The following is a 24,579-nucleotide window of genomic DNA, read 5'->3' as shown; positions in this document are numbered from 1 at the left end:
ACCTGTTTATAAATTGTAATCATAATAAAATGACAAAATTTTGATGAGATTGTTAACTTGTAAGATCTTAGAATTATTCATGACCCACGAGTCATTAATATGGCTCCCTCTAGTCGTGATGGATGAGTAAAGAGAGTCAGTTGGTTTTTAGTTCTTGTCTGTTGTACACTATGATGAAACATGGCAACTTTAGATACAAGTTGACGAGGTAACAAGTAAGTTGTCAAGTACCATTTATTTTTTATTTATTTTATTATATACCACAATAATACAAATCAGTGAATTGAATTTTTAGAAGTAATTAAACTTAAAATATTCTTTATTACGTTTCATTGAGGCTCAGATTTCAGTGGTGAAACTAGTATTTTGGGCCTAAAATTATAAAATTTGCATTGTATTTTCTGAAAGAAATTGCCTATGGATTGTGGGAAACTTGTTATTGCGAAAAGATTTGAATGTCTAACAACATGAGCACTTACTATTTTTTAAATTTCACAATGAATAAATTCTTTCTGAGATACTGTATACTTTAAAAGTGAATATAATACAGTATTACATTTATGACCTTTTCATATTTTTCATATAGAATATAAATATTTATGAAAAATGGTAAGATTATACTTGATAGATAAATCTAGTGACCTTTTAAAGCATTGGTGACCATTTTTAAAAGGTCACAATGTTTTAAAAAAACATTAATGGCTTTTTACAACATGACCTTTTTTATAATCATTCTTTAGTTCTATGACGTTAACAGTGTAATTTAAAATACAAATTCATATTGTTGATATAGAATGATAACTACAGTGCTATAATGTTTTCTATAACTTTATATGATAAATAAAACTTATAATCAGTATGTAGGGAAAAACTGTTACTTTATTGCCTGTTTAGGATTCTTTCACTTATATAGTGATTGTCGTCTCAGCTGATATGACCATTACAAACTAGCTACTACATTTATAATAATTAAGTTTAGTAAAGAATAAAACATTTGTTTGTGTCTGTGTTAAATAGGAAGTCTAGGATTTGTGAGTTTTATTGATATGAGCAAATAGTTTTCTTTTTCTCTCATTTAATATCTCACCATACTTTCCTACATCTTCTATTCCCCCTCATTTCTCTTTCATCCTCTCTCATTTCTCATAAACCCTTTTCTCCTTCCCTCCTTCCCTTTCCCATTTTCTTTCTCTCATCTATTTTCTCAATAATAATTTCCGCAGCATTTCCCACAAAAACTTTCGCACAGAAACTCTTCTTCCTTCTTTCCTTTTCTCTCTATTTTTATTTCTCATCACAACTTCAGTCATCCTTCTAATCCTCTTTATCAATACCTACTGTAAACCATTCTTTATTATTGCAGAATAAAAAAAAGCAACACCCTTTAAAAAAAATTATTCTGATCTTCTTGGGTTACTTTTAAAGGACAAGATAGTCAAACAGTTGGGGGGTTTTTTCAGTCAAGTCTGTGAGTTCTCTTCCTGTGCTGGAAAATAAAGGAATGAAAAATGTTCCTTCTATAATTATCTTGATTCGTTATAATTTTTGGGGTTTTATTTTGGAATATTATATGACATTTTTTGTGTAAAGCACTTTAGAAACATTTGCATTTTACAACCATGATCAATATTTAAACACTCTCTATTATTAAAATTGAAATTATGGATTTACCATAGAACACAGAGGGACACATTGTATTAGTTTGTACTTTTAATCTTAGTCATTTCCTTAATACTGTATACTAATAATAAGACCTTATATGTGACCCGATCTGGCAAAACCCTACTTTTGTCGGAAATATTCATTTTGTATTTTTTTATATATTTGGATTATTTGAATCATAAGCTTTGTAGTGGTGTTTATTTCATAAAAATTGAGTAAATATTTAAAAAGTTATTACATTTTAAAAACTTACAAATCATTCAATTAGTTTACGAGAAAATCGCGTTTGAAGTTTGCAATGAAATTCTTTTTGATACGCGCTGAAAACTCACTCCGTAGCAACGCGGTATTTTGGTCTAAGGCACAATGACGTCATACCAGGAAGTGTGTGCGATATAATAGCAGCGTGCACATCATAGTCAATTTGACTGATTTCAGACGCCGTTTTAACCTATTTAGTCACTCGAATTAACTATTTTGCACTATTGAAAAGTAGCATTATAACGTCAAGCTTATTTTAACTGGTTTCGGAGGTGTTTACGATATCAAAAGCGAAAAACCAAGCAGGCCTAGGCCTAGCTAGGCCTATTCAGATTTTCGCCGTCATCGCCCACCTACTGTCACTGATGCCATGGGTGTTCATCAGGCCGTGTATGGCAGCGATGCATCGACATTGGGGCTGGCGTTAGTAGTAAACTAGCCTAGACAAGTTTGGCGCCTTGCAGAGTCACAGCTTGCTAGCTACTAACATTGTATTGACGATTTAATACATTTGTTTTTTTATAACGTGGAAGATTCGCTGTAATGTTTGGACTCGAATCCAATGAGCTTAAAAAACATTTAAGATGAAAGGACTGGACAATAAATTAAATAAATAATTAAGAGCCGATTGGATATATAAAATGTATAAAGAAAACTATTTATTGACAATAAAGCTAGGCCCAGTAGTAGTAGGCCTACAACCATAATAAAATTAAGGCCTAGGCCTAGCCCAAAAAAATATAGAAAATACAATTGAATTTATGACGTGAATTGTTTTTGACTTGTCTATTTTACTATGGAATAAACAAATACAGGCTACAGCTATTGCAGAACACGCCGAACACTTTGAATATTAAAATCGTTTTTATTCCAATAATACGACATGCTGTGTGTAAAATGAAAATAACCTCATAAAAATGTAAACAACTTTTTATTTCCGCGCGTAGAGCGTATAACATCTAGCGCGTTGACCAATAACGTTTGTTATTACGATGATGCGCCATAGCAACACACGCAGTTCGCTGTTCCAGAAACTTCGAAGAACCGAATTTTCTGAAATTATGTCATAGTAAATCAACGTTTTCATTGGTTCCTTCTTTAAACTCCGCCCTAAAACTTCCATATTTGGAATGTCAAATGGATGAGCTTTATTTTGATGTGTGACCTTTCAACATTGTGCAGCGAACTGGCGATAAAAATGTCGGCAACATTCAACTGAATTTACGCAACATTTTAGCGTAGATCGTGAATAAATTGTTAGGCTTGAGGAAAATACATGTTTTTAAAACTCTCTTTTTTCATAATTTTAATTAAATTTCGGGAGTTTAAATCAGGTAGACGTATTCTTAAATAGTGAAATATTTCGAAAATGCAAAAACATGTAATCTGCCAGGGTAGTCGATTTGGACGTATTTTGACTGATTACGTGAATTTTGAATTGCCGACAAAGAGAGGGTTTTGCGAGATCGGGTCACATATATCGTCATTTCTTTCCTGTCATTTTAAAGTTATATCCTTTTGGATGTGAATTAAAATGGTTTATTGCTACATGACCACATTGGTTTCAGACTTTCCAGATGTTCTTATTTCCGTTACTGCTGTTGTTGGAAATATCCTTTTTCATCTTTATTAAAGGTATTTTTCCCCCTGAAAATATAATTGAATATGTATATGAAAAATGAAGATTAATAAAAAAAAAGATTCTACAGTTTTAATAAAGTTAATCACTAAACTAAAAAGTATAATGTTTTTTTTTATAAAATAACAAAATAAATGGTTAAATTCAACCAAAAACCCACTGACTTCCAATCAATTTGACTATTTTTTGTGAGTTTGCAGTTTTTTTAGGTAAACATTTTTTTGTTCTCCAATTTTTTATTAATTTTTTACGAAGTGAATAAAATTATTATGTGTACATTACAATGGAATATTCAACATATGATATTTTAAAGTCACATCTACTGTAGTTATTAACCACGACCAAAATTTGAATCGAAAAAAACATTATTTACCTGAAAAAACCTAAAGTTCATTGGGGACAATAAATCTTCTTATGATAGAAAACTTTTACTGTGATGATTCTTATAATAAAAAGTAATATACTTAATAGATATTTTTTAATCTTTCAATAATACATTGCAATAAACATAACATTTGTTTGCCTAAATAAATAAATAAAAACAAAAATGGAATTCTACGAGAAACTCATCAATTAGGCCTACAGATGCATAAACTATCATTTAGTGTCAGTCCCATTTAAGGCTTAGGGTGTGGAATGAAACAGTCATAAGTTGTTTTTTAATTTCCTACACAGTCCAATAACAACTTGCCAATTACAGGATGGATTATCATGCTTATAAAGTCTCATCTGAGACTATGGAGTGGAGTAGAAACAGTTCAAAACTGGCTCTAAGGTCAAGATTGAACCCTGGTCCTATTGAGATTGGAAGGCAAGCATGTTTGTTAATGTTAACCACCAGCTCCACTTCCAAATTGTATACATATTCCTGCCGTGTATGATGTTTTACTATTAGATTATTTATTAGGTAAAAAGGCTATGTTGCTATATATGATGTTACCAAGTTAATATCTTCACTAATTACAGCAAGAAAAAATGACTTCAATGTACAAGGGATAATGTCAGAAACAGGGCTATCATCATTATTTTGAATTAAAGCAATTAAGATATCTTATTACAGTTAATATAAGGATATTTGTCAATTAATTTGTTTAATTACATCTTTATGTCTTTGTTATGAGATTTCCCTTGTGATAAGAACAAACCATCAGAGATCATAGGAAGTAGTAGTTTTCTAGGTACATGTGGTGGCTTTAATTTCCCCAGGGACAGATTATGTTTGCTGACCATGCAATGCATACAGAGTGGGCATAGAAAATGATGCAATGTTTAGTGCAACATTGCTTTTCTGTGTCTGTAATATACTTGGGTAAGATCCCTAAAATACTGTACTAAATAGAATTAGCGCATACAATCAGCACAGTTTCAAGGCTCTCCTCAACAATAGTTCAAGCATTCTATAATAATTACATATTTAAGAAAGTCCATAAATCGGCACAGGTTCTACAGGATCTACTTGACCAGTTCAAACATTCTAAAAGCTGAGTGGCAGGAGCATCACAAATCATAGACTTAACAAGCACGAATGTGCGATACTCGGTACAGCAAAAGAAGCTGTAATGACGTCATAAGACCGGATGTAACGTCACATACACATCAATAACCTCGCTACCAAATACAGCTATACGGTACCATCTTCGAGACGTGATATGGCTGCATCCGGTTTGAAATTAAAAAATCCGGCTCTATAGCTTTGAGGACATGTGCCTGTAGTATATTCATGCCAAATCCCAGCTCAATACTACAACGAATAAGGGAGGAGTAGTACTTTATAAATCGCACATTTTTACTCAATAGTGTCCAGATGGAGAAGATTAGTGAGTCCTAGACTCGGGTAACCCGAGTAAAAATGAGAATAGTTTTGGTGGTACATTAGATCAAATTTTCTCAGATAAGGACTTAAAACTAGTGCCTGACCTGCATGATGTGCACTTTAACCCAGTGAATCTTTTCGAAGTATACTTGCCATCTCGGCTGCTGTTCTCGTGGACAGATGAATAAAAAAGCAGCTTCAGGGGAGATGAGTATATTGTGGTCCACACCTCTAACAAACTATTATTTAAAACTTGGTAAAGATATATATAGTACAAACTTAATTTATTATAATAATACATTATTTAATCAGAAGAAGATGATTTAATTTTATTTTTATTTTGTTTCCAAACCCAACCAACAGCAAAATAAATTCGCAAATAACGGGAGGGTAATCACAACTTGCCCAAATGCAATTGTCAGTGGCGTAACAGCTATGTATGAGAACTCAAAGGCTAAACCCAGGGATCCTGGACTCAAGGGGCCTATGAAAAAAATGTTGAATGCAATAAATAAGGAAAAAAAATTAATAGTATACTACAGTATTATTTAGGAAACAGTACTTTAAACAAGTTTAGGTACTTATGATACTTTGCCATAGTAATCTCCCGAGGCTGACTTTTGTTTTATTACAATTTCAGCAATTGACACACAAATGTCAGAATTATAGGTTTATATAGTATTTACAGTCTGAACATAAAAACAGGCATTAAAATATTGTTGAAAAAGGCTAAAAGTTGCAGAGCGACTTATGCGTTACACCACTGGCAATTGTGTAACTGCCTGAGCAATAAAACATTTCTTTGATCATTTATATTATCAGTATGTAAGTTAACGTTTGGTTATATAATATTAGATGAAATAATTTAAAGTCAATTTTGTAAAGCAATCAGGCAGAACCAAAGATAAAGAAGTGTGTATTCCTTGGTGGATATACTGTAGGTGCAAAGACATTGAATAATTCATGCATTTTTAATCACAGTAATTATACATAAATAACTTAATAATAACCATCTTGATACATATTTTCTACTGATAACAGATTTGAAGTTACGCAGAACATACATTATCGATATTTGTCATTGAATTCAACTTTAATACTTTAGTTTTTTATCACCGGATTTTATTTCAAAATGGTGTACAGTATTAACTGAATGTTTTTTTCATTTGCTGTGGTTCAGTTAACGATATTGTTGAATTTTGAAGAATAAATATAAAAGCCTGTTTAAGATTGGTGATTATAGTTGAAACATGTAACATAAAGGAGAAGGCATTTTTAGAAGATCGAAAAGGGCAATGATAAGAAAGATGTGTGGTGTTAAGTTGACAGAAAGGAGGAACACAAAGTACTGTAGCTCATGGAACATGGAAGTAAAACACTGCCAGTCATGGAAGTTGTTATGAGGAGTAGCTTTCAAGAAAAGATAGATCAGTAGATGGGAATCAATAACGCAGAGCTTAGCATCTAGAAGGTGGAATTGGTTTGGAAGAAGACTGGAGGAAGACTATAAGAAGTGGAGAGATGGTAGCAGCCTCATGCATCAAGTGACAGTCAGAATGCCTTGAAAATGTCTGTGGTAACACACAAATTATTTCCATATTTGACTGTGTAACTTAGTAATTGTTACTGTATCTTGGATTTCCTACTTTCCATGTATATATCTTTGAAGTGGGTTTGTAGAATCCAAAGTCAAACTTATAATCATGAGTTACATATTTTACCAACAATTTTTTGTAAAATTGATAATAGTATCTTATTTAGTATGTAAACACACACAATGAATGAAACAGAAATCAAGAGAATACCTACAAGATTACAAACTTTTGTCTAATAAATGCAAAATTGCTTTTTCCTAGCAAAACCTTGTTTCCATGCAATATTGAGACGGTGTCTATTTCGTGACTAGCTTACCTGGATAAACTGACATAGGCCTTTCCCCTTAGATGGGAGAACATAACTCAAAAAGTACAAACAATTAAAAAAATTCCCTACAAGACAATGGTGTCGTCCGTGTACTGCGCCCTTAGGAGGGCAACAACACCCATACTGTACATACCTCACCATTTCTTTTAATATTGAGATGGTATAAGTACTGTAAAGGCAAAATATAAAATATATATTAATTTATTTTATACTTGTATAATACCATTCCCCTTCCCCAATTTAATATACATATCTTAGTTTTCAATGATAACCACAAAAAATGATAACCTAGATTTTCTTTTTTAAATTTTGAATTAGTTCGGCTTGAGCAATTTTTTAGGCCTAATCTTTGTAATTATTCAACACTTTTTAAAATGTCTAATTGTATGCTGATGGAAAGACTACTTTACTTTATTAAGTTTCAGGCTTACATTGGTACAGTAAATAAAATAATAGTCTTTAATAGTGAATTTTTTCATGCGAAGGTTAAATTTACATTGGATTTTTGTAATAATGTCTTTAAGTGTTTATTGGCTATTGGTTGAACATTAATAAATAATAATATTATAAACTAGCCGTTTCCTATCCAATGGACTGGCACTATCTAATTAGTGAATTCATGATAAACTTTCTATGACCTGATTGTGAAATTGGTCTACATTTTTTTTCGCATAATATAACATAATCTAATGGCTAAAGGGAAATTAATTAGTGCCCCATCTCAAAAGGTTTTGGTCACATGCACATGTAAGGAGAAGGTCTGTTCGTACCATAAAATTGACAGATGTAATGGTTGCATTGCTTCCCCAGGGTATAAAGTTTGCAGTAAACCAAATTTGCTGAATTTTTCAATTATACCTTTAAACTGGAAGACATAATCACTTGATAACAAGAATCGCTGCTTTGTTATATATTGTCTTCACCGACCACTGTTTTATTGTGGAGTACAGTACATCAAAAAGCAAAATAAAACTTAAGTTAAAATAAAATGGATTTAATATCGTTAATCATATTTTGTTGACAATTTTAAGGTTGGTCACAAAAGACCTAGGCCTACTGTAGGTCATTTCACAAGTACCTCGCCTTTGCCGCCACCCGTGGGATAACAGGAATAATATTTTCAGTACAATTTTGACTGGGGTCGTTCATCACTTAAGCATGTCAAAATAAGACTTTGCTGTTTACATGTACAATTTTTTTTCTTTCCTTGCAGTTATAGGCCTGAAGTATATTATACTTTATAGTTATATTTTGAAGATATGAAGAAAAATACATATACAGTACATGATAATACGTAATTAAGTTATCCTACTTTAGTTGACATATTGCTTCATATTTCACCTTGACAACTCCTTTCGTAAAATTATCTAAATATCAAAATGGAAATGACCTCTAGTATAATAATAGTATTATAATAATAATGTACCAGTAATTAAAGTACATAGTTTACTGATCATAAAGAAATCATTTTACGATGCAATTCAGTACGAGTTCCGATTATCTCAAAGTCAATTTCTCCATCAGATCATTTGTCAAATACATTGTTGCCAAACCTATAATTTTCAGTAATGACACTTAAATAATCTTACAAATTAGTTGTTACACCCTCCCCCTTTAGCTATATCTGGACCAAGTCTCCATGGAATAGTTATTTTAAATGGAAATTATGATTATTATAAATGGTTAATTGCAGTAACAGGTCAATGATTTATCATTAGTTGGATAAATTATCCTTAATTTCAAATACTTTTTACAAAAATGGTAAAATATTTTGATCAATGCACCCGCTATTCAATCTTGAATGGATTCTATAGAGGTCCTTTAATTATAGTTTTATATACAATATCTTGTCTTGAAAAAAAACAATATGTTGATTCAGCATAATATATGTCAACCTATTTTATATTATTTAAAAGTGTTGCGAAATTAACCATCTGTGTACACTTGGTAAAGGAGAATAAAACGAAGCATGAGTACCCTGTAGCATTTATTTTATCTATGTATTTTAATGATCTATACAATAATGCTTTAAATAGTGTTTTCTTTTTTCCTCTTTTGTTGAAGATTTTTTTTTTTTTTACAATTAATAATTATGAAATACATTGTTACTGTATAAACTACTTAGCACATCTCAACAGATAATACTATGGTGTACTTGAGTGTTTTGCAAAGGTCTTTGTACTTCAATATACTGCCATTCTACTTTTTACAATAAAAAAACCATCTGTATAAATACAGTATAGATTAAATACATTATATAATAAAGGTGTTACATTCTATTTTTAGCAATATTTATTTACAGTAGAATCCTATAACCCAACACATTTAATAGTAGTGTCAAGTCAAGTGTTAAACCATAATTTTGCCTCTTTGTAAAATTAAGTATTCTGCTCCTTTTTATTTACTGTCTTTTAAAATTTTTTTTTTTTTCTTGTCCGTGTCACTGCATTTTGTTGTTGATCAGAAGATAAACATTTTATTATTAACATAAGTTGTATAAATAAGCATATACATGTACTTACATTATTGTAAAACTTGCTAATATTAATAAAAATATGTAAAAATAGATTATATATAAATAAATTTACATACTGTACTGTAGCATATGCAGTTAAATAATGCCTTCAGGCACCTTCAAAATCAATAGCAAGATAAAAAAAAACATTATACAACCTTAAACTATGATATTTAATAATGCACCCATTTGATTGGCTGTTCTTGTATCATATCACACTTGTAATCTCATTCTAAAATGCAAACGATATCTTTTTGCATGTCCTCTAGCCATCGACATCCAAGATGCAGTTGACGACCAAAACCGAAATAAATGATAGAGACTTTACTAAAGTTTACTTTAGGACAGTAGGAATAATAAATAACCTTGTCTATTTCGTGCCTAGCATACCTGGATAAACCAATATTGGCCTATTCCCTCTGAGAAGAGAGATGGGATGTTCCCACTTGAGGGCAGGGTTTATGGAATGTACCATTATCTGATGGGTGTTTCATAAAATGTTATATATTTGGTTTGTGTCATTTGGAACATAAATTAGTAACTGTGAATCCATTGCCTCTAATTAAAAAATAACCGGTTAAATAGCATTCTCAAAATATATGGTGAAAACACTAATCGTTTGTATTTTGGCCATTTAAATCAGTTATTGCAACTTTTAATAACGGTTATTTCATTGTCTTCTGCTGATTTTAAGTCAACTACTAAGTTTGACCACTTAATAGAGCATTGCATTTTGGGTAATAACGTTCTTTGCAGATGACCGCCTACAATTTTTTTGGAAGCAAATAGATATAAAAATAGTGTATTTCTTTAATTTATTTTCGAACAAACATTTATTCCATGTTATGAAACAGGTGGTTTATTATATATAGGGCGATATTATATTTATTTATTTTTAAAAGGTCGCCATTTGTAATATAATAATTTATATTTCATTCAGCTGTTGATAGTGATACTCATCAATATCAGCTAGTATTTTATTTTTTTAAAGTACAGAGTAATTTTTGACCTCAAGTTTGTTTTTTGTATGACACTTTGTTCACATTGCACACAATCTAACTGCATCTGTTTCTGCTGCAAAAAAAAAAAAATTAAAAATACCCAATCGCTTTGATGTTGATGTGATGATCGCCTTTTAACCACCAACTGATTTTAAACGGTTATTTAGGACCACAAATTAGCAGAAATACAGTCGATATAAAATTATATTTTATTCGGTGCTATGCAGCAGAAACGAACCAAAGCTAGAAAACATGAGAAGTTAAAAAATAATCTGTTCCTAGCTTACTGGACATTTTCCTTTTTTCTGATGTCTATGTTTCCACGTACATGTGTTGACACTTGAATCTCATGTTTCTGAAATTTCTTTTCTTCTGACACTTCCATATAGTATATCCGACACCTACATGGTTTCTGACACTTCTATGCTTCCGACATTTGTATATTTCTGACACTTCTATGCTTCCGACATTTGTATATTTCTGACATATTTCCGACATTTGCATGGTTTCTGACACTTCTACGTTTCTGACGCTTTAGTTTTATCTCAATGAAGGGATGTACAATACATTCTATATCAATATGTATATGTATAAATTCAAAGGCAAAATACTGAAAAAATTACAATGCTGTGGGTATCAGTGGCTAGATCTAAATGGAGATACAAAAAAAAGCAAAAAGCTAAATTAAAACGATAAAGTAAAACATATGTATATATGTATCAATATGGCTACTGTGTGTGTACACTATACATTTCTTTTTATTAAATAATAATTACAGTTGTCACATATTAATAGTAAATAAATCCTTGAATAATACAGTAGATAGTGTTTGCCCAATAGCAATTCACTGTTCATAATATTAATTAAAGATTTGATTGTCACAGATCTTCAATCATTTGTTTTTCACTTTACAAATATCCTGATTAAATATATCCAGTGGTTTTTTACAAGTCATATGAGCATGGACAAGTGCTATTACTGTAGCATTAATTTATAGTAAAGTATTACAATTACACATACTCCACTAAATACATTCAAGGCTGATGAGGTGATAGTAGCCAGGATTGTTATATTACACAGAGGTAAAAATCATTGACCTAGACTTAGGCCTATTACTAGTTGAAAATGGTGAGAAAAGACCATTATGTTTGAACCATCATACATCTTCTGCCTTCTGTTATAAGCTTGATTTGTACATAAAGCTTGGCATAAATCTGTTTTCCCCCTGACAATTCACAGATATCTTCCCATTAATTTTGTATACCCTTGTATGTTTATACTTGAGTAGGCCTACCATAACTGTTTTCTCGTCATTGTCCTTATCCATACTTTGTTTTGTAGTGGTTTGTCCATGTTCACCATCTTGTCTTTTGTTTCCGTCTGATAGATCTAAAGATAGACCTACATGGAATTGTATAATCATTTTTATTACGCTCTTATTGTGTGGTTTCAACACTGCACTATGTAATACATTAAAATATTTATCTAAATACAGTATTTTCTGCAGTCCTCCTTTACAATGACAATTCATTTTATATACATGAAGTATTCAGTATTGCAATTTAATAAAGTAGAGTTAATACTTTTTTTACAGAATGACTATGATACATTTCAAAAGTTAGGTTTGGAGAATGTTAACAAATTTATTGTAATTTAAAAGCCTTTTAGCGAATGAGATGCTTCGGCCATTAGAGCTATAAGTGCTTTATAAAATTCTCCTGTTAGAATAAGATAAAACGACATTACAAAGTCTCAGCCTTGTTAAGTATGTTAAATTACTCATTTAAATATTCTCTTTTGTGATCAAAGAGAACAAACCGATCGTGTTTTTTTATATCCGTATATCCCAATTCATTACGTGGTATAAATGCAGATACCCATAAATTTAAAACTAATTAAGGGAAAAGAAGATAAATTTATGTATGATGATTAAACCTATAAATTATGTAAAATTTGCACTATTTTTAGTAAATAAAAGAGATAAAGTGAGTTACACTTTATTCATAGAATTTAGTCTATGTATAGATGTTGGACAGATAGCTGTATCTTCTGTATTTGTGTATGCTATGTGGAGTATTGTATCAACATTCAACACATCGGATTAAAATCTTGGATATAATTGGATTGTTATTAATTTGTTTTACTAATTGAAGGTAAACAGGAAAACATTTAGAATATTTATATAACAGGTACAGTAGGGTCGTAGGTTTGAGTGCTGACAGAGGAATTTTATCATATAATCAATTTGTGAGGCTTTCTGTTATGAGCTATGATATGAGTAGTACAGTAGTTACTATATGCTACACAGTACTGTCTTAGTTAAACACTGTATTACTTATTGTAAATCTAGGTGCAAAATATAATGACATTTTTAAAAAGATGGATTGACATATAAAAGAGGAATGATTATAATCCATAACAAATTTACTCATCAAAGATATTTGTTGTAATACTGTTGAGGTAGAGTAGTAATGTATTAAAGATAGTACCCTTTTTGGAAAATTGTTATAGTAAATTTTCATTGAACAGGTAAGGTCGCAGGTTTGAGTCCTGTCGGAGGCATCTATCACTTTACGAGACTACACGTTGTAAGCTGAGCTGAGCCATTGTAACTAATGTCTTTAAAAACACTGTGATTATCTTTTGTAAATCTAGGTAAAATCATATGAATGACGCAGACTTAAGATATGGTTTGACATTTACAAGAAGACTGATTATAGTGTCTATATTAACAATTTTACTGAGTAAAGATAATTGTTTTATGGATCTGTTGTAATAATGTGAAGGTATTAAGACCTTTTTTAGAATATTTTATATTAGATATTTCATTGAACAGGTAGGTACAAGATTTGTACAGTGCAACACTGACTTTTATGCATTGCATTTTAGACTAACAGGACTGACTAGTGTCCTAAAAACATTAGCCCATCTTTTGGGGGTTTTTTTTTCTTAAGAATCTATGTAGCTGGATGGCACAATATTGTTTTATTGTTTGCTCTTTACCTGTTCACATAGTGAAAATAGAATATTCTTCCAAATCCTTTGTTTTATGGTCATATAGTAATTTGCAGAAGATTGTGCAAGGTTAAAAATGCTTTTGCTCTTTGGAATGAGAAATGCGTCAATTTTTCCAAAACTTTACCATTTTCACCCTTCCCTCCAAAAAAAAAGAAGCAAAACAGCAGTTTCAACATTTTTTGTTCATGAATTGCCTTAGACTGTTATAGTCCAATAGTCGTGATATAATCAATATTAAGCAGTTCAGAGGATGTTTGTGCTGTTTCCACTGTGAAATCTGTCAATATATTCAAAAATTGACTTTCCGTTACAGTTCAAGTAATGATATAATCAATATTGATTAATGATTTGGAGGAGGTTTGTGCGGGGTTTTGAGGTTTGTTCTGTAGATTCTGTTTTCCAAAAGATTATTTTTTTCACCTAAAAAGGTTACATCATTTCCAATAAATAATGAATACATTTTATTTGTAGATAAATTGTCATTTGTCCAAGTCAATAATTAAGCAGTTTAGAGGCAGTTTGTGATGTTTGTAACGTAAATCTGACAATTTATTCAAAAATTGATATTCTGTACATTCATGATATATAATCAATATTATTAGTGATTTGGATGAGGTTTGAGCAAGGTTTTTTTCATTTTGAAATTGGGAATCGTTAAATGCCAATTCGGATAGCGCTATATAATGAGACTCTACGAAATGTCTTGTCCGGACTTGCTCATCGGTGGTGTCTAAGTTGGATCCCGATGAGACAAGTTGTCTAGCATCAGGCATAGTTTTTAGGTCATCAGGAGAACATTACAAGACAATTCATCTGGTCTTGTCGTACAACGCTCTCTGTCTTGACCTTTCCTTTCCAAAACAGTTTTCACCTAAAAAAAAAAACAAACTTAAAGACCCACAAACTACATTTAATGTAAAAATAAATTCAGTCCTATTAAGATAACTAAACTGTTAAAAATGTGAAAAATAAGACGATTCTAATAATTTTAGTGGCCCGCTATCAATCTCAACATGCATTGCGCGCAGATTGACATTTCTGTTTTTCTTCTGTAATTCACCCACTTTTCGATCAATCGTATGGCCACAATAAATGGAAGACATCTAACTTTTCAGTGAAATTCCGGGTTTCCCCCAATTTGTATTAACAACGGAGTCTGGCAAAACAGAAACACAATTAATGCTGCAACTACGTACGATGTTTGTACGTTCCCGATTTTTACCAGCTAAGCCTACAAAACTAAGCCTAGCTAGGCTAGGCCTAAAGACCGCCCACGAGAGGACATTCACCGCGAGCTATTTGGTAGTGCATTATTCTCTCTTTTTATCATAATTTACCATAAAATGTACATTTAAGGAATGACCTGGTTTAATGTTGAGTTTGCATAATGTTTTGCGCAGTTTATCAATACCCTCTAAAAGCAGTTTCAAATGTTGACTAAAAATTGAAATTCAGGATTATACTTAAATATTATTCTAAAGTTGATTTACATAGTTAATTTGATTTGCTGGTTAACGTTTCCTAAAATATCAAGGTAGAATATTTAATTTTTTTAATATTAGACAACAGATCATATTCTATTTATTAATAGCATATTTTGCTTTTGAAAATTTGAACTGAATAATACATTTGATATTAATACTAATTACATATTTGGCTCCTGAAATATATTCCAATATCAATAAATATCTACATATGCATCAATTAAAGCTTAAATTACCTATTCTTTCTTTGGATACAGGTTTTTAGGTTGTCAGGAGAACATTACAAGTTTTTTTTTCCCAACTAGACAATTCATCTGGTCTTGTCGTATGATGCTCTCTGTCTTGACCTTTTCTTTCCAAAACAGTTTTCACCTAAAAAAAAAAACAAACTTAAAGACCCACAAACTAAATATAATGTAAAAATAAATTTAGTCCTATTCAGATAACTAAACGGTTAAAAATAAGACGATTCTAATAATTTTAGTAGCCTGCTATAAATCTCAACATGTATTGTGCGCAAATTGACATTTCTGTTTTTCTTCTGTAATTCACCCACTTTTCGATCGATCATAAGGCCAATAAATGGAAGACTTCTAACTTTTCAGCAAAATACTGGGTTCCCCCCAATTTGTATTAACAACGGAGTCTGGCAAAACAGAAACACAATTATTGCAGCAACTATACAATGTGAGGCTAGGCCTATAGCTAGCGTACAATGTTTGTACGTTCCCGATTTTTACCAGCTAGGCCTACAAAATTAAGCCTAGCTAGGCTGGGCCTAAAGACCGTCCACGAGAGGACATTCACCGCGAGCTATTTGGTAGTGCATTATTACCATAAAACGTACATTTAAGACAAGGAATGACCTGGTTTAATGTTTTTAAAGTTTTATGCATTATTTCTACATGGAATGGGTCTTTAACAGTTTCAATATTTTTCTTTCATAAATTGTCATTCAAGTTGTGATTAAATCAATATTAAGTTGACGTTTGCATAATGTTTTGCGCAGTTTAGCAATACCCTCTAAAAGCAGTTTCAAATGTTGACTAAAAATTGAAATTCAGGATTATACTTAAATATTATTCTAAAGTTGATTTACATAGTTAATTTGATTTGCTGGTTAATGTTTCCTAAAATATCAAGGTAGAATATTTAATTTTGTTAATATTAGACAACAGATCATATTCTATTTATTAATAGCATATTTTGCTTTTGAAAATTTGAACTGAATAATACATTTGATATTAATACTAATTACATATTTGGCTCCTGAAATATATTCCAATATCAATAAATATCTACATATGCATCAATTAAAGCTTAAATTACCTATTCTTTCTTTGGATACAATTATTGAAATACTAATTCCATATTGACATGAAATAAATGAAATGAAAAAAAAAACACAATAAAATATCCTGATGTTGTTAAAAGATGTTTAAAAAAAAAGAAAATGATGATGGATTGTGTGTTGGGGGGACGCTCCCACTTGGGACAGGGTTCATGGGATGTACCATTTTCTGATATACATCATATCATTTATTTCGCCATTGTAAACAAAAATAACAGTCGAAAGGCGCTTCACAAAGAAATGAAATTAAATATACAATAATAGACATTAGGTTTGTAGTGCTCTTATCGGAGATTAATATGCCAATGTTGGTTTATCCAGGTAAGTTGCACATGGACTACCAAACAGCACTGTTGGATTGTGTGTAGTTTAACATTATTTCAAAAGCCCTTTCTCATTAATGTGCCGGCAATGAGTTAATATGCATTTCATAACTGTTCCTGCCATATTGAATCACTATAGGCTCCCTCTCTCCTAGAATCCACCTTACAGTTTGAAAGGATCTGCACACAATATAACATTCCGTATGTATAGTACAGTATGCATATCCATCGCAATTAAAACTGGGACACAAAATGCTGGTATGAAGAATGATTTTCGGTGCATGTCTCTGAAAGATTTGATTGATTAGACACAGATTCTCGCAATCTGACTCCACTTTTGGGGTCTTCACACACATATTTTGGCAAGCAGTGAGAGTTTAATTTATATCATGACAAAATGTTTGTGATACTCTACTGCACATAGTAATTTTATGGACACACTTAATGATTACAGATCTGTGACACATAAATTCAATTGGAATGAGAGAAAAAAATCATTAAAAAAATATATACCGCATATGAGCGTCATGGAAACGATTAGCAGATGCAATGTCTACCCAAAACAACATAGCAAATGATGATGATGTCAGAGTATAAATGCAACCTCTTTATGTTAGGCTAAATACAGACAAGGATTTGGTAAATTCCATTGTTAATTAAATCCAAGTATAATCCCATGTATATGTAGCACTCTTTATATAAATGACACAGACTGTTGTTATATTCTCTCAATGGTACTTTATTTACACTATATACAGGTACACAGAGAGTGATTAAGTTGTAGCTATCGGTTCAAGTTATTTCCAAATTGTGTTAATCTAAAAAAGTGTTAGTTACAGAGAATATACATGAGGTGACTTATCAGTTCAGTGACCCTCCTTGTCCCCTCCCAAGAGCTGGTATATCCATTAAGATCACACCCAAGTATTCATTAGTAAGTTATTACCAATTCCATAGAATAAGGCAATTAATTATTATGAGTTGACACCTTAGTGGTTACAGCCCAGGTCTATAGTCTACATTAGTATATATGGAAAACCACATGAATTCCAGGAGAGTGAGTGACCTGCTACATCCACCCTGGCTTTCTGAACATCGCCCTCGATGTTACATAAAAAACATCAATCTTAAGCTAAAACAGTATAAAATATTAAAACAACTTAGAAAACTACAAAATTAAGACAAAAATCAAATTAAAGTACAAGGAAACTTAAGTAAGGAAAATTAACATAACTGTCCGCTGCCGTATGTTCAAGCATCTAAACATTAACGGAATAGGCAACACCAATAGATAAGGTACAACAAACTAGAAAAATACATGTTTGTAGAGCCGTATTCATGTCGCAGGACAACCCACTAACAGCGGCATATTGGCAAAATCAAAAGAAAGAAAAAATTTGTCATACAAAATATAACAGGAACGAACATCTCATTCCAGAAACAAGTGCCACACTAAACCACTGACAATACAGCGTGTTCAAGGCACGTACGTATTACCCGTACATAAACATCAAAACAAACATGTTTCAAACAAATATAAAGCAAAAGAATTAAATCAATCTTAAATTATTAAAAGAAATCAAAGCAAAATAAATCAAACGTAAATAATGAATATCTAGTAAGTAAAGTTATAATAATAAGAAATGTTTTGAGGGCCGCCATAACCTCAAGTGATAATAGAAAAATTAAGTATAATCATGCATAAATAACAAAAATTAGCGTCAACATTAAACATCTATGAATCTGTAAGATGAACTTGGTTTCTTTTCCAAGATTCAAAAATTTGACGACCCTTCTTAATTTTCCAACTACGTGACTTAATAATGTGTTGGTTTACATTAACATCGATAGGGTCTTCAATAGGCAGAAACATACAAGGGGTGAGGAGATTCCTATGAAGGGTACGCTTATGTGTATCATTCTCAACTGTATACACAGGTAGAGTGGGGTGTTTATGAACAATAACATATGGTTTCTCTTCCCATTGGTCAGCGAGTTTCTGTTTACCAACTATAGCTTTCTTTTGAACAAGTACCCTGTCACCTATTTTAAGTACTGAATTGGTGGTAGTTCGTTTATCATAATTATGTTTTTGCCTAGCCTTGGCTTCACTAGCTGAATTTTGGGATGTGACATAAGCATGATTCAGTTGTTCAAGTAACTTAATTACATAATCGTCATATTGTTCCCCATCTGTTGGACCATTATTATTTACTATACCAAATAGTATATCAACAGGTAATCTCGCATGTCGTCCAAACATAAGATAAAAAGGGGCATAACCAGTGGTTTCGTGTTTTGTGCAATTATACGCATGAGCCATGGGACCTACATAATCCTTCCAGTTTAGTTTCTTCTCTGCTGGTAAAGAGCCTAACATGCTTAACAATGTACGATTCCAACGTTCTGTAGTACCATTACCCATGGGGTGATAAGGGGTTGTACGTGATTTTTCAATGCCTGTTAATTTTATACAAATTTGTTTAATAATGGCGCTTTCAAAATTACGGCCTTGGTCGGAATGGAGGCGTTTGGGAAACCCATAATGTAAAAAGAAATTATTAATTAAAACTTTTGCTACAGTAGTTGCTGTTTGATCCTTTGTAGAGTATGCCTGAGCATATTTAGTAAAATGGTCTGTTACAACTAGAACATTTTCAAAACCACCTGCTGAACGTTCAAGTTTAAGGAAATCAATACATACCAACTCCATTGGTTCTGATGTAAAAATTGGTACTAAAGGAGCTTTAGTTTTAGTTTGAGGCGTCTTACGTAAACAACAACGTTTACAACTTATACAATGTTGTTTAATATCATCAGCCATTTTAGGCCAGTAAAACCTACTACGTATCATATCTAGAGTCCTTTCATAACCTAAATGTCCAAGTTCATCATGTAATTTTGTCAAAACAGTTGATTTCTGATCAGCCGGAAGTACAAGTTGAAAACGCGGAAAATTGTCAACAAAAGTTTTTCGATAAAGTACATTGTCATTCCATTCTAAACGATCCCATTGGCGAAGTAAAGTAAGCACAGTTTGTGATTCATTGATGCGTTCAGTATGAGTCGGACGAGATCCGCGATTAAGATATACAATGACAGGACCAATAGTTGGATCACTACGTTGCATATGAACAATTTCTGTGGGGGTGTATGAGGAAACTGCATCACACCCTCCCTGCACATTAATGACGTCATCGCTGTTGTGACTTGAAGAATTAGCCGTGCTTCTTGTCAATACGTTACACTGTACAGACTTTTTCGGAGGATGAGTAAATAAACAAGAACTATGGTATCCGGACAAAACGGCTGAAACATCATTTGGGCATAAAACAGTTGAATTAGAAAAGTCATATTGTCGAGATAATGCATCAGCGGCAGCATTGCTTTTACCAGGGCGGTAATGAATAGAAAAATTAAATTGGCTAAGGTCGGCTACCCAGCGTTGGCCAATAGCATCCAATTTGGCTGAGCTTAACACATACACTAACGGATTATTGTCTGTAAAAACTTTAAAATTTGTTCCCAGTAAGTAGTCGCGAAATTTTGATGTGACCGCCCACTTTAAAGCCAAAAATTCTAGCTTATGTGCAGGATAGCGAGTTTCTGATGGTCTAAGTCCTCGGCTAGCGTAAGCAAGGACGTGTTGTACCCCGTCGTGCATTTGAGACAACACTGCTCCCAACCCCGTTCCCGATGCATCCGTTTCCAGGATAAATGGTTGCGAATAATCTGGATAAGCAAGTATCGGAGCAGTAGTTAAACGGGTCTTTAGTAATGTAAATGCTCGGTCACAATCAGAAGTCCAATTAAATACAGTAGGCGATTTACGGGCATAACTACGTTTATGTTTCTTTGTGTTACAATCCCCTGATGTGAGTGAATATAAGGGTGCTGCTAATGAAGAAAAATTTGAAATAAAACGACGATAGTAACCACAAAATCCCAAGAAACGTTGAACCTCCTTGCGATTCGTAGGTTTAGGCCAAGTTGAAACTTTAGATATTTTTTCTGGGTCGGTTGATATACCATCTGCAGACACGATATGTCCCAAATAGTTAACTTTAGGTTTTAAAAATGAACACTTACTAGGTTTTACTTTCAATCCATGCAGACGAAGACGTTGGAATACCATTTCCAGTCGCGTAAGATGTTGTTCAAAAGTATTAGAAAAAACAATAATATCGTCCAAATAAATAAGTAATGAAGAAAAATTTTGATCACCAAAACATGACATCATCAATCGCTGAAAAGTGGCTGGTGCATTTTGCAACCCGAAAGGCATTCTGTTGAATTGAAAAAGTCCCATTGGCGTTGTAAAGGCAGTCTTTTGCTTATCAGCATCGGCTACCTCAACTTGCCAATAGCCACTTGTTAAGTCTAAAGTTGAAAAATATTTTGAAGAACCCAAAGCGTCCAGTGCTTCATCAATTCTAGGAATGGGGAAAGCATCCCTAATTGTTTTGGAATTTAATTTTCGAAAGTCAACGCAAAGTCTCAACGAACCATCCTTTTTATACACAATAACCATAGGTGAAGCATATGGACTGTCGCTAGGTGTAATAACGTCCGCGTCTAACATTTTGTTGATTTCCTCACGAACTGCAGAGTATTGGGCTGGGGGTATGCGTCGAAATGGTAATCGGAAGGGTTGATTGTCAATTAATGGAATATGGTGTTTAACAGATTTAGTATGTCCAAAGTCTTTATCGGAAGTTGAAAAAACATCGGCATATTGTTCCAAAAGGTTTTTCAGTGCAGAGTGTTGTTCATTTGACGTATCAGAATTTGTTAAATCAATATTCGGTGCTTGGCTTATAACTTGCTGACTACATAAATTATCAACACAGGCAATCTGTGTTAAATTTGCAATTGGTGTGTTTTGTTTAATAAAAATAGGGGAATCAGAAACATTTAAAATTCGAACAGTTACCTTGTTTCCTTCAAAAATATGTGAAATAGAGCGTCCAATTAATAGTCCACCAGGAGTACCAGAACACATTGGCTCAACTAAAACTGTCCCACAGGAATTGCTATACCACTGCACAGAACATCCTACATTAATTTGTTCCCCTGGTCGTAAACGGGTAGTTTTCCGATATCTGTAGACAGCTTTTCCTAACAATGATGAATTTCCTTTTTGCGTATGATTAAAATTAGAATGTAAGCGAAGAATATTAGTTCCAATAAGAACGGGTACATTTTTTCGAAAGTCAGTTGAAGGTACAATAAAAACAGGAACAGAACAATATTTCTCACCGCTCAATTCAATATCCACAGTTGCGGTTCCCAAATGAGGCATTGATTCTCCGCTTGCAGTTAAAATTTCCAAAGAAGATGGTTGAATTTGTACTTTGTAATCAGTGTGTCCAAAAATAGATTTTAAAGTATCGACAGTAATAGTTGTGATTTGGGAGCCAGTATCAAGTAAGGACATTTTCTCAGCTCCATTGATCTTTACCACCATGGTATTCGTTGGACCTACCAATGGTGGTATTCGCTTTACGCTGCCTACTGTTGCGGCAGCGGTCCCTCGTTTTTTGGAATCTGGGGGCAAAACCTCTTTATATGTCCGGGTTGATTACAGCCATAGCACAACCGTACCTCACGCCGGTTATCCTTTCTGACGTTTGTCAGAGCAGAAATTTGGTTTTGTAGTGTTGCAATTGACTGTTGCATTTCCACAAACTCAGATGACGGTTGGCGAACATTTTGAGCTTGGGTTCGCGCCACTATCATGGTATTTTCTTTCTCAAATACCCGAACCTCACCAATTAGTTGACGGAATGTCGTTAACATAGGTCTCATAGGCGCAATTCTATTGCGAAGTTCAATGTTCCCTATGCCACGCAAAAATTGGTTAATTAAAATTCGGTCCCTGTCTGGCATTGGACCTCTGCCCATGATCGTTTCGGCTCGCCTTAGTTTGGAATCCAATTCAATTGCGAATATAGATCCGCTTTCATTGGGTCCTTGGAACCGAGCGTAGAAATTAGCAAGTGGGTCCCCACTGCAAATATCGCCAAACTGCTGCTTTAATTCGGCAAATGCTGTCTGGGGATTTTGCCATTCTACCGGGATGTTCAAAACCAATTTTCTTGCTGAGCCCCCTAAGTTCCTTACGATTGTTGCAAATTGTAATGTCACTGGCATGGTACTAGCTGATAGTAAATACTCCATATCTCGAACCCAGTCCTCTATTAGTATACCCCCTGTTGTTCCTGTGAATATTGGAACACTTTTAAGTTGATGCACTGGGTTGTAAGGCATATACCCGGCACCCACATTATTCCGCTGTATTGGAGTATATACATTTGAAATATTATTATGACGTTCGCTTACCCTTCGTGGTGTTGAATGTGATGGAGTCCTTTCAAAATGTGATGAAGAAGAAGTATCGTTGATCATGTCTACAATTGTGTAATCCATTCTATCGCTATTTTCCGTATAAAGAATTAAAGAAATAAACTTGTCTGTACAATTAAAGAAACAAAATTAAAAATCTGCTGTGTCAATGTCTCGGTAGAACCTCCAATTTGTAGCACTCTTTATATAAATGACACAGACTGTTGTTATATTCTCTCAATGGTACTTTATTTACACTATATACAGGTACACAGAGAGTGATTAAGTTGTAGCTATCGGTTCAAGTTATTTCCAAATTGTGTTAATCTAAAAAAGTGTTAGTTACAGAGAATATACATGACTATTTAAGGAGTAGTCCAGTGAGGTGACTTATCAGTTCAGTGACCCTCCTTGTCCCCTCCCAAGAGCTGGTATATCCATTAAGATCACACCCAAGTATTCATTAGTAAGTTATTACCAATTCCATAGAATAAGGCAATTAATTATTATGAGTTGACACCTTAGTGGTTACAGCCCAGGTCTATAGTCTACATTAGTATATATGGAAAACCACATGAATTCCAGGAGAGTGAGTGACCTGCTACATATAAATATAGCTAGGCCCCCTGTGACCTGTACTCAGTTCATAAATAGTACAGTGATATGCGTAGAAACTGATAAACTAGGGGAGAAATGACATACTCCTAGTTCTTCTTTGCATAAACAGTTTACTATAAGCAATTTCTGTGCATATGCGATATACACCATATCATCATAGAGCAATAAAATAACATTAGTCTGTATACTGTATGTTGTAGAACATGTCTAGAGTGTTTAGTGAAATACATCATGATGGTAAAATGTGTGCATGCTGAGGCGGCGCTCAGACAAACTACATTATACATTCACTACTGACTTGAAACAAATAAAGGAAAGGAGATAATAGAATAGTAGGCAATGGCTAGGTGATTATTGTTAAATTAAACATAATTGACATAAAATCTGTATATAAATACTATTAATCATTATCTACTTCATTAATATTAACAACTTTCCACAGACACCCTCATTAAAGATAGTATTAGATAAATAAATATTAATTAAACAATAAGAAATCATTTATACATTATATTTATTAACACTACATGGCAGTCTATTGAAAGTTGATTTATTTTATAACATTTCAACAACAAATTAATCAAGGTATTTTTCAACTTTATTTTATTGTATACATGGCTTGCCCG

The 24,579-nt window shown here is 32.8% G+C and overlaps 1 protein-coding gene and 1 long non-coding RNA gene across 5 annotated transcripts in view; one reads left to right on the top strand and one right to left on the bottom strand.

Moving 5' to 3' along the window:
- Nucleotides 1–24,579, top strand: part of LOC144847275 (potassium voltage-gated channel subfamily KQT member 1-like) — a 74,005-nt gene that overhangs the window by 886 nt on the left and 48,540 nt on the right. Inside the window, exon 1 of one of the 4 annotated variants that reach the window (XM_078703615.1) lies at nucleotides 170–215. The exons of 2 other annotated variants lie outside the window; for them this stretch is intronic. In XM_078703615.1, the coding sequence (XP_078559741.1) occupies nucleotide 215 (1 nt within the window). In that variant the 5' untranslated portion in view covers nucleotides 170–214. Of the gene's footprint in view, nucleotides 1–169; nucleotides 216–13,467; nucleotides 13,601–24,579 lie in introns of those variants that run through there. One more of the 4 variants, XM_078703617.1, reaches the window with a different exon arrangement.
- On the bottom strand, nucleotides 14,653–23,498 carry LOC144852636 (uncharacterized). The gene is made up of 3 exons (XR_013614318.1): nucleotides 23,333–23,498; nucleotides 15,553–15,688; nucleotides 14,653–14,703 (listed from the first exon to the last, which is right to left on the bottom strand). It is a non-coding gene; the product is annotated as an uncharacterized LOC144852636 (long non-coding RNA).

Source organism: Antedon bifida, chromosome 1 (assembly GCF_963402885.1).
Source record: "Antedon bifida chromosome 1, ecAntBifi1.1, whole genome shotgun sequence".
Lineage (NCBI taxonomy): Eukaryota > Metazoa > Echinodermata > Crinoidea > Comatulida > Antedonidae > Antedon > Antedon bifida.
Note: the sequence above shows the minus strand (reverse complement) of the source record. Positions and strands in the feature narration are given on the sequence as shown.